General features: G+C 41.1%; 1 protein-coding gene across 5 annotated transcripts in view; it reads right to left on the reverse strand.

Moving 5' to 3' along the window:
- Positions 1-16,595, reverse strand: part of LDLRAD4 (low density lipoprotein receptor class A domain containing 4) — a 180,125-nt gene that overhangs the window by 115,497 nt on the left and 48,033 nt on the right. Inside the window, exon 1 of one of the 5 annotated variants that reach the window (XM_042910174.1) lies at positions 2,039-3,559. The exons of the other annotated variants lie outside the window; for them this stretch is intronic. Coding sequence (XP_042766108.1) covers positions 2,039-2,042 — 4 coding nt within the window. The 5' untranslated portion in view covers positions 2,043-3,559. Of the gene's footprint in view, positions 1-2,038; positions 3,560-16,595 lie in introns of those variants that run through there. 5 annotated transcript variants of the gene reach the window in all.

The following is a 16,595-nucleotide window of genomic DNA, read 5'->3' on the forward strand; positions in this document are numbered from 1 at the left end:
AAATTAAACCTAGATATTTAAAATCAAATTCTTGCTAGGCAAAGTGGAAAATGCTCTGCTTTGTGCAAAAAAATATGAAAAATTGAGATCAGAGGCTAATAGTAAATCTTTAATTTTGTTTCTACTTCCTTCACCATGAAGCCTTTTCTCCTTAAGATACTCTCCAATCACAAGATCTACTAATTTCAATGTTAGTTTCTTTATCAACCCTTTCTCACTCTTTCAAAGCAAGTTTGGAGAGTTAAACAGTCAATTGTTTGACAACAGTTGGGGACCAGAAGTATATCAAAGTGAATGGATTATGAGTCTGAAAAATCAATACAGCAAGAAAAATAGCTCTCTATGCAGATTAATGTGCTCAAGTTTATTTTGATAGAGTCCTCTCTTGCTATTAAACTTGAGCCTATAAATATAACAATGAGTGCTATGAGAGGCAAGGACACTATTTTATTCACAGGCATATATATCCCTTACCCTTCACACACAGTAGGTGCTCAGAAATATGATGAATGGATTAATGGAAAACAATGAATGAATAGCTGTTATTAACCAAAACTAAGGCTCACTTTTATTTTGGTGAATTTTGTTTTGCTTTCAGATAGCAGACTTGACATTGAGTTTCTGAACTCCTGGCCAAGGGCTCCTACTACTGCCTCTGCCCAGGATGAGGTCCCTGTTCCCCAGAGCCCCTCTGGAGCACAGAGCTGAGTGTGCCATTATGTAGCAGGAGCACAAGGAGCAAAGAGGGCTTCTGCCCTAGGGGCTAGGAATCCAAGTATTTTACAAGCACTACTGCTATTAACATTATTACATAGATGAACATGCCTCTGTTCTGCCAAGTCTGATGATGGCTGAGTCTTCATCATGTGTATAAAACCACAGACAAGGCGATAAATATCAAAAGATTAGGGGTGAGATTAGACTAGTTACCAAGGTCAACTGGTTGCCTGGATTGTTATAATTCCTTAGACAAATGACCTTATTCCAATGCCATTCCACCCATACCCTTTCATTTTTTTTTAAAGAAATATAGAAAACAGGAACTCTAATTGTATCAATATTTCCTTTTTCCTAACTACAGTTCATGGAGTAGTACTTTGGCCCAACCTATTTGGAAATAAACTCAGATCACCAAATCATAGTAACTGACAGATGTATTTTATAGTCATCAATTTAATGCCACATCTAGCCCAGACAGAACACTACAGCAGAAGCCTCAGTCTCAAATTTGAAGTTACAATATCTCAAAGAGGGAGGAATAATATAACCAGAAAGTCTGCAGCTGTGGTGCCCACCACTACTCAAATCACTCTTTAATATTTCAATTAAAAAATGTGAGCCCTCCCATCCCATATGGTGTGGGAAGTTCATATCCTCCTCAAGATTTAACAATCTCCAGGCATTTATGTCCTCAGATCTTATTTACCGCTTCCACTGAGCTCTCCACCAGTCAGCCCCTGCCCTGATCCCTTCTAGTACCATCACCCTGTATGACACATGGTCCTCATTCTTTATTCTCCAAAACAACACCACTGGAAAATACACTACTGCACTATAGCTAAATTGGAGGCAACAGAGGGGGTCAGTAATACCATCACTGCTCAGCATATGAAAGTCCTCCAAGCAACCCCAATAGCAGAGACTTGATCAGCCACACTTCCTCCTCAGTGCCAACCTCTGCATATGACTTCTGCCTCCCCACAAGTACTGTTTCTCCATTTTCTCCACCTATTCTGAACCCCTCACACTGTCTGATTGTCAGCACAACTCCAGACTGCTCTCAAGAGCAATCTGTATTTTCAGACTATGACCCGGGGTCAGAGGGAGTAAAACCTTTCACCTTTCATACTAAAAGAGGCATCAAGGTTCTAACCCAAACTGCAGACCTGTTTTACTAGGCATTCTTCCTCCTTCTAATTCAGACAATAGCCGGCCAGAGTAACTCTTTCTTCCCACTATACGACGTTTCTCCACTCTCTTGTTATCATGAAGTGTGATTCTTAAGCCATAAGACAGATTCCACAAGTAGGATACTCACACATCTGTCTCCGTACTTATGGTCTTTGTGTTGAAGGAACATCAAACATGAGGCCAGATCCCGACTCATAACCGGTGTCATCCCTTCCTAGACACTTTGCTGCCTCCAGGATTGGGCTGATCTTGAGCCCAAGGCAGACCTCGCAGTTAAGAAACAGCAACATGTGGCTCTGTACAGTGCAGGAGCAGTGAACTGGTGGACCAGACCTGAAGGCAGCACAGTGTGATCAGCAGATGAAGTTAATCAGAACTACTGTGTTAAGAGGCAGCCTAATTCTATTCCTTTTTTTTTTCTTTTTCTTTTTTTAGCCAAATTCTATTTTAAATCCAACTCTGAGTATGGAAGCATTTTCAATAAAGTTCCTTCAGAATGAAGATTCACTGCCTGGGAGCACCGCAGGCCACAGGACTATAAATCTGTGCCACTCACCAAATACTGTGCCCAGCTAACATTTCTTACACCCTGACTTCTTCCTCCCAACTCAACGATAAGCTTCCAGAGGGCAGGATTTACAATTTTCTCTGGGGATCCACTCAGAGCTCTGCATAGTCCCTGCACATTACACATATTACCAAACTGTAATTAAGAACCTATATTTTTCACACCAAGGGAATAAGGGTTCTGACTCAAGCCAGAACTCAAGAGCCTATGGTACTTCCTGAAACATGAGCCAATAGACTTAGTCTGGTTGCCTCTCTCCTCTGGACCATGTTTAAATTATTCTTGGGTCAGTCTGCTTATACTGTAGATGTTGCTAGATATTTCATTCATTTTGGCCAGGACATTTTTGGAATTATGCTAGAAGGACACTGCCCAAGAATATCAAACACCGCTAGAACGATGTTCTTCCCTAACTAGAAACATACTGGGTATTTCATAATTTAAGATTGTTCATTAAATGGCTATGGAATACAGTTGAAAAATTTTAAGTATATATTTTAGATTCAAAGATTGTTTTTCTTCTGGGAGAAAAACAGAGATGTGTTTCTTCCTCTTGTTACTTTTATAGTCAGTAGCTACACACTACATTTCAACATAGTTATATTGATTTTTATGTTGTTTTTTTTTTATTATTTCAGCAATTTGGTGACTTCACAAATTATCCTTCAAAGAATCTCGAGATACATGGCTAGAATCACAGGTAGGGGAAAATTTCATTCTTTTGACTCAAATGTGAAATTTATGATCAGGTAATTGTTTTTCTCTAACTTGGATGCTAAGAGCACACATTTGAGGATGAGGTTCACCCTAAAATAAAATTTAGTGACCCTGAATTACTTGAGATATTTCAAAATAGAAAGCTTCCCACTAAAGTGATAAGCAGATCATTTTCATGAGAGAAAATACTATCCAAGAATTACAGAGCTTCAAATTGGAATCTCTTCCATCTCAGTGGGATGATGCCACAGTGTGTCTCTAACAAACAATAACAACATAATGCAACAGGATGCAATTTGGGTGGACAATATTTATGGACAAAATACAAGTTAGTCACAACACCAAGCTGTCTTTTGTGCACACGTATATTCAACGTTTATTTATTTTTGGGACAGAGAGAGACAGAGCATGAATGGGGGAGGGACAGAGAGAGAGGGAGACACAGAATCAGAAACAGGCTCCAGGCTCTGAGCCATCAGCCCAGAGCCTGACGCGGGGCTCGAACTCACGGACCGTGAGATCGTGACCTGGCTGAAGTCGGACGCTTAACCGACTGCGCCACCCAGGCGCCCCAGTGCACACGTATATTCAAATGCCCTGCCCAATATACAGAGAAGGGCTCTCTGTTGATGTGAAGCTTAATCTTTCTTTCTTAATGTTTTTCCCACTGGAAGGGCTGGCAGCTCACTTCCTGTTTCTTGGCATGTCCACTCTGAATACGAAAAAGACACCTCACAAAGCAACTTGATAGGTATCATCATAAAAGCATGTATTATTTACTTGTGCCTCATGCTCTGAACTCTGCAGTATCCCAGCTCCCTACAGGGCTTTCTAAAAGTCTTACATTGCTACAGTCTTTGAAGGCCGCCAAAGTCTCCATATGCATGTTATCATCATCTGGATGACTTTCTTTTTCTTTATATATGCTTAAGTTTAATAATTTTAATCATTTAATTATATGTATTACTTTATTTTTTCTCAATATATGAAATTTATTGTCAAATTGGTTTCCATACAACACCCAGTGCTCATCCCAAAAGATGCCCTCTTCAATACCCATCACCTCCCCTCCCCTCCCCCCCTCCCCCCATCAACCCTCAGTTTGTTCTCAGTTTTTAAGAGTCTCTTATGCTTTGGCTCTCTCCCACTCTAACCTCTTTTTTTTTTTCCTTCTCCTCCCCCATGGGTTTCTGTTAGGTTTCTCAGGATCCACATAAGAGTGAAACCATATGGTATCTGTCTTTCTCTGTGTGGCTTATTTCACTTAGCATAACACTCTCCAGTTCCTGGATGACTTCCTTTTTAAGGGAGCCATGTTTCAGGTAGCTTACAGTAATCACCACCCATTTGTATTATCAAAGGTCATCCTCAGAATGCTTTTCTGAGGTACCATACTATTTGGAACATGAGAGAAATAAATCAGAAAATGCCTTGAAGTCTCCCCCAGCACCTAGTTATTCCTGAAAGGCCACCACTGCTGTTTGCTAGACCTTTGGCCCATGCCAGGCACCTGGAGGGCCAGTGTTGCTTACCAAGGGGAGAGGCTGGGCAAGTTCTGGTATGCTCAGAATTTGACAGTACAGTCTTTGATCCAGTTTTCTCTATACATCTTTAATCTATTTTCCAAGCAAAGGTTTCAAGTAGCCAATGCTATGTTGATTTCCCATCAGTTGACCTCAGGTGGGTCCTATGTCTCTTTGGCTCTCCTGTAATCCAGAGCACTGCAAAGCTAGAACTACAGGCAAGGATCTAAATCTCACTACTCAAAATGTGGTCCATAGACTAGCAATAGGCACATCCACCTGGAAGTTTGTTTAGAAAGGCAGGATCCCAGGCTTCACCTTGACCTCAAAATCAGAATCTGCATCTTCACAAACCCCCCTGGAGATTTGTGTACACTGAAGGTGGGGAAACACTGTTACACAAGGGCTGGCTGGGTATCCAATGGGAGCCTCATGTATTACTGCACAATCTGATTCACTAACAAAAGCCAGTTCTGAGCAAACTATTCTTTTAAATATGGAATAAACTAGCTATGTGACCTTGGTTGAGTTACGTTAACCTCTTTGATTTTTTTAAAAGATATTAATAATAGTACCTGACTCATACTGGTACTGTGAGGATTAAACTGGGTAATATAGGTAAAGAGTAGCGAGCTCAGCACCTGACATGTGGATAATAGCCAATAAACATTTACTATTATGAATTTGTATTTTCCCATATGTACTTTTAGACACAGGGTGGAAAAGAGCAATCTCAGGCATCTGCTACCAGGTTACTACAGGTAAGTTGTCCAAGGCAGCATATTAGGCAATGAAGTGAAAAGGCCAGATGCAGAAGTTGTACCTTTGAGTAAAAAGAGACAGTCAAGGAAGCTGGGAGGGATGGTCACAGCCTACTGTGCCTCACGAGCTAGCAGAGGGTAGAGGCAGCTGGTTGAAGATGTCAAACCAAAATAAAGCAGAAGGCAAGCTGTAGGGCACTGGTGCCCACAGAGGAGGGACGGGCTGTGCTGAAGGAGTGTGGGAAACTGGATGCTCCAGCCCTAGACCCAACTGTGCCTTTCTAAGATCACAGGTGCTGTCCTGGACTCAGTCAGGTCCCATGAGGCCTATCTTGCTCATTAGACCTGCCAGTCTAAACCAAGCAGAGCTGCTCACTATTCTACTTGTCCTTTGTGTTCTTGTGACTCTGCCTCTCTTTCTCTCTCCATCTGTGCCCTTTCTTCTGTTTCTTCCACTGTAGCCAACCAGGCAGTCAGGTCACCACAAATTCCTTAGGAGGGGTAGTGGCCAGAATAAGGTCAAAAGCCAGAAAGACCACTGGGAGTGAGACTTCAGGCTGGAGAGTGGCTAACATTTGGTCAACCTGGAAGTAGGTTTCTGGATGGGGTTGGGAGAAGGTGGGAGAAGAAGAGGGCTTTCTCAAAGCAGCAGACTCTCTCAACACATAGCCCAGTTCTATGAGCAGCCCAACTTTCCGAAGGCAAGCTTGAAAGGCCACATGAACCCATGCTTCAGCCTGGGGGCCTGCCTGCCTATAAAAGGCACAGTATATGCCTCATTCAAGGACAAATTCATATGCCAAATGACAGCCCTGTCAGCAATATGAAGACATCTCCCATGCACTGCTTTCTAAGGCTGATCTGTAAAGGATGTCATGAAGTGTCTGTAGAACTGTCACTTTTTGAGCACCATTACATTCATTTATTAGCTTCTCTGCCTCAGAGCTTTCTCCATTGAGCTGAGTAAAGTCAACACCATGAAACTTAATAGTATCTTACAAAGGGAACATATCAGGTCATAAGGGCTAGTATTTTCTGCGTTCTATAGAAGACTCCAACCCCAATCAGCATCACCTTCAGACTTGCCTCTCTTTGCCAATGGTCACTACAAATAGCAGAGATGCTTTCATTATACAACATAAACTTAACAATAACATGCACTGTAAACACTCATCCAGATTATCTTTCACACTTGTGAAATGTAATATAAAAAAGAAAGAGACCATGAGAAGGGAGAAAGGGAAGGAAGGAAAGAAGGAAGGAAGGAAGGAAAGAAGGAAGGAAAGAGAAGGGGGAGGGAGGGGACCTGGGACCAGGACTCAGGAGTTCAGTTCCAGCTGTGTCTCTTATCCTTAGGTCCCTGAGCAAGTCTCTTCCCTGGAGTCTCAGTTCACTCATATGCAAATGGAGAAAACACCTCCAAATCTTTGGTAAAGATGAAATAATCATATATGGAAAGTACTTGTACATTATATATCATCGTAGAATTGACATTTTATTTTTGCTCCAAGATGAAATAACACACACACACACACACAAAAGAGTTAAGATATAGTGATTAATGCTCAAGACAATGGAGAAACTTTTGTTCTGTTATTTTAAATGTATGGCTCAAGTACAAGTGACCTCAGGATACAGAAAATATGTACCAGATTATTTTTTTCTTCCATACTTTCAGCTTTTGTTACAGCTAACATCATTTTCCCTATTACGAATATTTCTTTTTCTCTTCTCACACAAGTAAACCTATTCAGGGTGCATGATAGGTTTTCCAATATTATGAAAATCCCTTCCACACACTTTATGATCTGCCACAGCTTATCTGGGAATGCTTTTCCCGCCACGCGCAGATCAAGGAGTCACTATAGGCTCATTGGCAAGAAGAGGCCTAACAGGCTCCTACAGAAATCCTGAAGGCTCCAGAGATACTGTTCATCTAAATTGGGAAGGGAAATGAACATGCACAGAGAACATTCTTTATACATTTCCAATGGGAGTGTTTGCTTATAATAGTATCATAAAAAAAAAATCCCACAGGAAATGAGCACCCCCCCAATAAAATAAGATTCCCAGATTGAAATTGAGTTCATGAGGTTTCAAGCATGTTTAATACTTAAAAATGTTCTGAAATGTAAAGAGCTGCTCAAAATTTGCAGGCACCAAGAAAACACACACACACACACACACACACACACACACACACACACACACACACGAGAGTCAAGTTGTCAGTTAGAAAACCAGTGCTATAAGGAGAAAGAACAGGTGAGATGTGGCAGCCACCATTTAATATAGGATCCTGTAGTAAACACCACTGTTGTTATAATCTTGCCTCAGAATCTTGGTCTTCCCTTGCTGAGCCACATTAAGGTGGAAGTGATAGGAGGTAGCCCAGTGCCAGAGTGGAGAGGGCCCTCAGGTGGGGCTCTGGGTCAGGCACATGGCAGGGGGTACTGCTAGTAGAAGGCTGTGGAGCTTAGGGGCCAGGACCCAGGGTATCCCAGCAAGGGGTAGTGGCAGCACAGAATGAACTTATTTGTGGACACAAGGAGAATATCCCCAGGAAGAACTGCAAAATATCTGAGAGCACCAAGTAGTCAAGTGAAATCACATTAACAGAAACTTCCAGGGATCTGTGTCCCTTCTTGCTGATATAGGACCTCCTGTCCCTACAAAGCCACTCTTTGCTTAAGAATTTCTGCCAAACCCTGGTGGCCACGTGGGCCCTGCTATCCTGTCACCAGTGCCCTAAACCTGTCCTAGTGCCTAAACTCCTAGTGGCCCAAGTGCAGGGAGGGAGAATGGCAGTTTCTCCTTTTTGTTACACTCCTTTAGAATTGTCACAGCAGCATTTTACATAGTTCAGTAAAAAAGGCCCTCAGTTTTTCATGTATAGGGCATCATTCTTCCTGGGAACCAGTCCCTGTTAAAGTAGAGTTTGGGTATGCAACCTGTGCTCAGGTCTCCAATGGCTCAGGTGGTATGGCTGGGCCCAGTTCCCAATGCCTGATGTCCTTCTCTGAGGATGACCTCGAACCTGCAATGCCCCTACTCAAGTTTGTCTTTCAGAGGCTCCTCAAGGTGAATGAGGATGGGTCTCTTGTAAGCAGGCCATCCCACCAGACTTTAAGACCTTCCCAGATACAATGTAGACTCAAGATGGAATCTCTGCCCCCTGAAGCATGCCTGTTAACTCTCAATGGTGTTGGTACAATTTATGTACAATCAATCAAGTTTACAGGGATATTCATGTTTTCCTGGGGATCCTGACTGGTTAGTACCTCCAGCTATCCAGAATTACCAGGATCTAGAGGTGGCTCTATGTCCTGAAAGGCACACTTTAAAATGTTTAAATATAATATCTGAATGAGAGATTCAAATCACATGGGAACTAATGCTCACTGAATATGCCAGATGCTGTTCAGTCTTCATTCTTCCAGCAAAATAAGAAGTTGATATCAGTATCTCTATTTTACAGATGTGAACACTAAAACTCTTGGATATTAAGTCATCTGCTGAAAGTCACAAAAATACTAAGTCAGGACTTATAAAATGCAGGTCTGCCAACTCCCAATCTACTCTATCATCAAACACTATTTTCCAAAATAATCTAGTTCAGTGTACCAGAGTACCTGAATACAAGTGTATCTAGCCTGTTTCTAAGCATGCATCCATGCAAGGGCATACATACTCACAAATCAAGCACAGGGATTGTAATTAAGCTCTTCTAACACTAGGCACTATGAGGATAAGTACCTTTAAACTAGGGCAGTCTTAATTTAGAAATAGGGTGAGATAGATAGTGACACAAGCCAACTTAATTGGCATCTTAATTCTTTTTAAGATCAAGAAGATCAAGTCACACTTAAAGCTTTAGAAGCTGAGAATAAAATCATAGGCTTAGTTCTGACCTGGGTAAAAAAATGCAGAGCTTCAACCACAGAGACCATGCATTAATAAGCAACATCTGCTTTGGTGGGAGTTGGAATATATACAGTTCATTCCACATGATCTGATTGCCCTGACTTTTGCTAGAATGAGCAGGTTTTAGAGTAAAGACAGGTGGGAGCTCATTAGTGAGCAATAAATAATAAATGGTTACTGTTATTAGCCATAGAGTTTTTGGAGTAGTTTGTTACACAGTATAACTGAGGTACTAGCTAACTGATACAGACAGTAACTTTCCTTTCTAGTGATAAGACTGCCTCAAAATCTATTGCCAGACAATAAAGTAACCACTCTGCTTAATTTTTTTCCCTAAAAACCCCAAGTTAAAAGATATGCCTCTATCTAACAAACTTCATTTTTTTAAACACAAAGAAACTATGTGTTAGTTTTCTTTAGGAAAAAAATGGGTATGACAGGATATGAAATTGGTAGTTTTGAATGAAGTGTCAAGATGCAATAAATATAATATGTCAAAGCAAGGGTATGGACAAAGTGTGTATTTTCATATGAAAGCACCTAGCAAAAATAAATAATTGGCACCAGATATTTATAAGACCCTTCAATGCTTACTCGCAGTCAAAGATAAAAGGGCCACAACAGGGTGAATGGTGCTTTCCCCTTCGTCCAGGTCTGGGAAGACAGAGGGTCATGGGGCCATTCAAAAAGCTTCAAACAAGTCAGAGAGGCTCAGTGCATTGCTGCCTGACTCTCACCCAAGAAATCCAGGGACCAACGAGATGGTCCTGCTCTGATGCAGACTGCCTGCTCTGATGGCAGTAAAGGAAAGCAGCTACACCTGCTGCATGGAATGGGGGCTGAGGGTTTGCCAGAGTCTTCCAAAAACAAAGTGGATCATGAGGGAGAGCCTACTAAAGTCAGTTCAAATCTTCCACAAACAGTCCAACTGGAAAAAAGAAGCGATCCTAACAGAAAGGGTCTGTGTACAGGGCGTCATCCAAATAGCAAGGGAAGTGGCTAGTGGAGGAAAATGCATCACCCACACCAAGGAAAGTGCAAGAGAAAGTTCCCAGTGGGTGATTCTAAAGAACCCACATGGACTAGTTTTCCATGGCTGCATAACCAATAATCACAAACTCAGTGACTTAAAACAACCACTGATTAGCTCACAATTCTATCAGTTGGAAGTCAGCATGGCATGGCTGGGTTCTCTGCTCAGGTTCTCATGAGGCTGTGCTCTCAAGTGGAGCTTGGGATCCTCTTCTACATCCACCCAAGTTGGGGGCAGAATTCAGTTCCTTACTCTTGTAGGGCTGGGGTCCCATTTCCTTCAGCATAGCCCACTCCTCTGAAAACCAGGCAGCTCCCTTCATCAAGGCCAGCAGGAAGTCATCTGCTGCTATTTGTCATCTCTTTTAAGGATTCACCTGATTTGATCAGGCCCATGCTGGATAATCTCCCTTTTCATGAACTGGTTGGGGACCTTAATTACATCTGCCAAATCCCTTCACCTTTGCCATATAATCCTGAGAACGACTACCTAATCACAGTCACAGCTGCCACCCACACTCAGGGGAAGGAATTATCTAGGGCATGTATATCTGGAGACAGGGATATTGGGGACCATATCAGAATTCTGCCTCACATACCATGAAAGTTCTAAACAGATAGCTATACATGTGTGGAGACCCAAAGAACACAAACTACCCTGTGGCCTTGCCAGCACTCCTACTTCCCTTACCCTCTCTCCTTGTATGATTTATCTTGGTTAGAATGCTGGAGGAAGGGTGGAAGTGTGACAGGAGAAGGACAGATGGCCACATCTGCTCTCCAGACTCCTACCTACAGATACGGGCCCGGCTTGGGTGGAGGTGGTGGTGGTAGGGGATGTTACAGCTTTAACTACTCATTTGTGATGTTGACCAAGGTACTTTTTATTGCCTAAAAGTGAAGAGTCGGGGAAATGCCTGAACTTAACCAGGAAGGGTGAAGAACCCCTGTGGGAGGCAAATAATGAAAATGTTTTTAAATTAACCCTTGACTCTTGCTTGACTTATAACTGTATAAGGAATTTACCTTATACCAAGGTAAATATACCATATACCTTACCAAGAGGCCACCTGGTTTTTTTCCTTATGCTTTCTGAACTTTAAACACCTAATAAATACATTAAACACATTTTTATATAGTATCCATATTAAGATAACACTATAAAATATTATTTACAAAAAAGTTGATCATATCATGAGTTTCTTAACTGAAATTCCAAAAACAATGACAATACAAAATCACTCTAGGATTCACTGCTGGGTTTTTAAGAATTTGGGCTCATTTAAAGGAATAAAAAAGTCCTCCGGCCCAGATAAAGAAGACAAATCTAAACATTCAGGATACACTTTTGTGGCTGATGTTACATCATTTTGGTCCCTTTCTTCAGTGTGCAAGCTTCTACTTGAATGATGTGGATCAAGACTGATATTTTGGGTAGGTGCCATGTTCCATGACATGAAGCTTAGTAAGTCAGTCACATTTCAGAAAACACATCTTGTTTGCACAGTAATTTTTTACATAGAATTAAACCCTCAGGACCACCCACTGCAGACATGGCCTATCTAAGCATATAAAAGTCATGTTGTTAAGCATATTTACATGATTAGGATACAGCATAATTCTACACAAATGTAAAAAATCGGTCTTTGTAGAAGACTTTCTAAAGTCATTTATGGAGAATGTTCTATTTCAAGGGGCTGCCTGGCTAGTGGGATCAAAGGTTCTTTTGTTCTACATACCAGCAAGGCCTTTAAACAATCTGGTCAGAGAATTATACAGCTTATCCAGGGAGTAAGAACTCAGCCTGGTGCAGCCAAAGCTGAAAAGTAAATTAGACAGGAATATTGAGGCATTTATACAAAAGAACCGATCAGAAATTTTTTCCCGTTTCAGTACACTGCCTTTAGGGGAAAAATGATATAAGCAAACATAATCACAAGTAACATTTGTGAGGGGCATTTTAGGAGCCAGGAATTAAGTAAGAGTTTAGGTGAGTTACTTCACCATAACCCTGGAAAGTAAAAACTAATATTGTTATCTAGACTGAAGACAGGAGACGTAGACAACACAAGTTCAATAACTTGCCTACAGAAACAAAACCAACCATTGGAGCTGATTATTCACCAGCCTTAGAGAAAACATGGATGGCTATTAAGTTTCAAATTGCATTTCCAGTAATGACTCTTACTATTTTATAATAAAATTTTTTCCATATTTCTCATTCTTGTCCTAAGGCACCTCTCACATTTATGATATTTTTATACAAAACGCAAAGCAATTAAGCAATAGGGCTGAAGTAAACTCAGATGACTCCCAGTGGTGTATTCACTAGAATGGACCCCAGTACAAGGGTGATTTCCAAATCAAAGCTCCTCCACACACCACTCATCATGAAACAGAGCAGTGACAAAGGGTGTGATCTTGTGGTGTCTGTGCCACCTCCCAATTCCTGCCATTGGCAGTATATCTGACACAGGTACTCACAGAGGATATTACTAAAGACACTCTGTCAATTTGAAATCTCCTGGTTTGTTTTATTGTGTCCCATCTCTAATGACAGGAACAGCCAAGGGCTCTTAATGACTACAGTATACTTTCCACAACAAGCTGATTTTCACACCTGTAGCAAATTACAAAATAGTCTAATCATGTAAATTTGTTTAACAAGAAGATAATTAATCTTCCCAACCAAATTTTCTAAACAGGTATTCATAGCTAAGACACAGAACAATTCCATTTAGGAAGTTCAGAGAAAACACACTTGCTATGTAAAGCAGACAGACACACTGGGATCTAAAATGCAGAGCATGGGGAAAAGAATCGAGCTCTGCGTGGAGAGCACGGATCTATAAAGAGCAGATGAAGTCAGGTAAGAAAAGATACTTGGAGGGGAGGACAGAGGAGAACAGAGAGTGGTTATCTCAAGTTTGGCTTAAGTGTGGGCACCTCTGAAAGCTCCTAGGCAGGATGGGCACACTGTCTTCCACACTCTAGGTTTCTTCCCACACAAGAATTCATCTGCAGTACTCATGTTCCAAAAAACTAAAAGCTTGAATATCCTCATAATTTGTAATACCAGGCAGCATGAGAAATGGAAAACAAGAGCATCAGTTAGAACAATGTCTCCCCTCAAACTGGGATCACAGAACATGCAAGTTCCACAAGTTGCTAACAGGTCTTTTTCTAAAAACAAAAAGGACTCTGGGGGTGCCTGGGTGGCTCAGTCAGTTAAGCATCTGACTCTTGATTTTAGCTCAGGTCATGATCCCAGGGTCTTGGGTGGAGCCCCATGTTGGGCTTCACACTGAGCAAGACAGGTATTCACCCACCAGCTTCCCCAAAACACAGTGATTTGAACCTCAGTGGTGGTCATAAGAGATCATTTGAAGGTTTAAGGAAATACTACCAGTAGATCATGTAGCCCTCAGGCAACTGTGGATCTCTCTCCAAAATGAAGCTACCCTTGGTTACAAAGAGGGGCTCTTGGAGGATTAACTGATTCATTATTTATGTGCATCCTGCAGGTAATGAGGATCCTACAAAGGGAGTCATCTGATTAGAAAAAGTGGAATAAAATCTGTCCTTGAACTTAGTGATCAATGGTTTCTTGGCTCTGGAAGGCACTCAGGTCAGTCTCAACTCACTGGGCATGATTGGAATGGTTGACAGACTTGCCCTGGCTTCTTGGGCCAAAGCAATCTGTGCAAGAACTGATCCACCCTGTCATTCCCAGATAAATGCCTCAGGCCACATGGAAAGGTCAACAGAGATATGTAAGGAAAAGTCACCTGACTTTCTTAGGTAGACTTTGATGGTTTAATGGGATTTCTTCAAGCTTGTTGGGACTGGGATCCTGAGGGTCAAAGCTGAGGTCATTACTGCATGTTGGTCTTGTTCTGTTGATAACAACCTTAATCAAATGCTGTACAAAACAAATTGACTGGATTTGGTTCCCAGCCTTTGTCATGATCAATAGAATGATGTACTCAGGGGAAACCCAGAAGCCAAGTAGGTGTAGAAACAACAGGTGGATATTATTGGGAAATACTTCTCCATGGGTCTGGTGGTTCTGTACATCTGGTGAGCGGAGGCACTAACTGTCCTTTGTTCTGGATTATCATTTTAAGAATGTCTGTATAGGAATCAACCTTGCAAGATAAAGACAGTGTCTCCCTCTAGAGCCAAGGGCAAGTCTGTTTACTTCAGTAAAATAAAAGAGAGTATTTCCCTCCAAACTAAAGGAAGGGCATGCCTCCTTTATAATGCATCATTATAAAAGATTTGCATTCCCTAAACTCAGGGACTAATTCAACCCATTGCATATGCATCCATCTGGGCCCACTGGCACCCCAGTGGGACGTGGGGCAAGGAGAAATGATGCAAATATGCTGATGCTCATGCTGCTTGTTATTCTGGAAGTAATAGAGTCCTTTGTTGCTAATCCAGGAGTCTCATATCTTCTGCCGGCATCCATAAAACTGGCAGGCTAAATTGTTAGCTCGCAACTAGGGTAGAACCTCAGACACTTCACAGATCTTGACTTAAACAGCCTAAAAGAAAATGGACAAAAAACTTGAAGATGTAATTCTCAGAAAAATCAGGATAGCCAATAAACATACCAAGTAGATGAAAACTACAGCTCCAATGAGATATTATTACACAATGAAAAACCTAACAAAAATTGAAGAGTCTCACAATATCAAATGTTGGTGAAGACAGGAAGAAACTCAACACTTAGACACTGCTGGTGGAAGAATATACCTTGGTTCATAACTCTGGAAAACAATTTGGCTTTTCAGTACAATTGAAGGTGTACAAATCCCATGACCTAGCAATTTCATTCAAAAGTGATATACTGAATCCCTTGCACACATGCACCATTAAACCAGAATGAGAAAATTTACACCAGCATTGTTTGCAATAACAAAACATTTAAAGCAAATCACATATCTACCACTGGGAGGATGTACATAGTCACTCTGTGGCATATTTATATGGGAGAATACCACACATGGAGCAATATGGACTGATGTCAGAAACATACTGAAAAATAAAGTTGAAAAGAATACAGCTATTATGATTCATCATATAAAGTTTAAAAGCATATTTAAAAAATCAAATTGTTTAGGAACACATGTATATGAGGAGATCTATAAAGAAAAACAAATAAATGATAACCACAAATTCTGAGTAGTGGTGACTTCTGAGAAGAGAGAGAAATGGGTGAGCCCAGAGTAGGCACACACAAGATAGGGAAGGCAGGTGACACTCTTCTGCTTGAACCAAGTGGTGGGAACATGAGTGTCCACTCCACTGTGATGTTTCTCAACATCAAGTGGTGGGAACATGAGTGTCCACTCACTGTGATGTTTGTGCTTGTGCTTACAAGCACAAATATGTGCTTGTAAGAAGCTATTTTTAAAAAAGGGATGCCAACTGCCTGAGGAGCACAGGCTGATGCCAAGCTGCTTTCCTTCAAAAACAAACAAACAAACAAACAAACAAACAAAAAACAAAAACAAAAAAATCCACCATTCAGCATTCAGGAAGCATCACCAAGGCCTTTTATTCACAGTGAGTTGCCAAATTCCAGAATAACCAAATCTAAGTCCATTTTACATAAATTCATCCGGAGTTTAGAAAATTTTTTAGGATCAAAATACACTGATCTCTGAATCAAAAATAGTGTCAACTTGAAATACTGCTTTGTTGGTTTAGGAACAACTGAAATTTACAATGCTACCTGAACAATAAAAAGCCCAACTTTATGAGCATGTGTCTGCAAAGAGTCTTTCTGTCACAGAGAGACAGAGTTCTGTCTACACCCTCGACAGCTACACAAATCATACCCTCAACTGCAGCTTCACAGGAAGAAGACATACTCACTGGATCAGCATTGTAGCTCTTTAGCTTATGAGACTGAAGTGATGAGTGAACAAAGATGGGAATGCCCAGGGTGGCACTGAGATCTACAGCTTTCCGTAAAAGATGAGATCTTCAGAACACAATTAAAAGAGATCATTCATGATTTTACTGCTAAAGGGGCTGCTATAAAGATTCAATCTTAATAGAATATTGTTATGGTAACATGTATTTGCAACACCCTCGGTATTTCTACCTTCAGTTTGGGGGGCAGGGAAAAAGGAAGAGATCTAAATA

This window comes from Panthera leo, chromosome D3 (genome assembly GCF_018350215.1).
Source record: "Panthera leo isolate Ple1 chromosome D3, P.leo_Ple1_pat1.1, whole genome shotgun sequence".
Taxonomy (NCBI): domain Eukaryota; kingdom Metazoa; phylum Chordata; class Mammalia; order Carnivora; family Felidae; genus Panthera; species Panthera leo.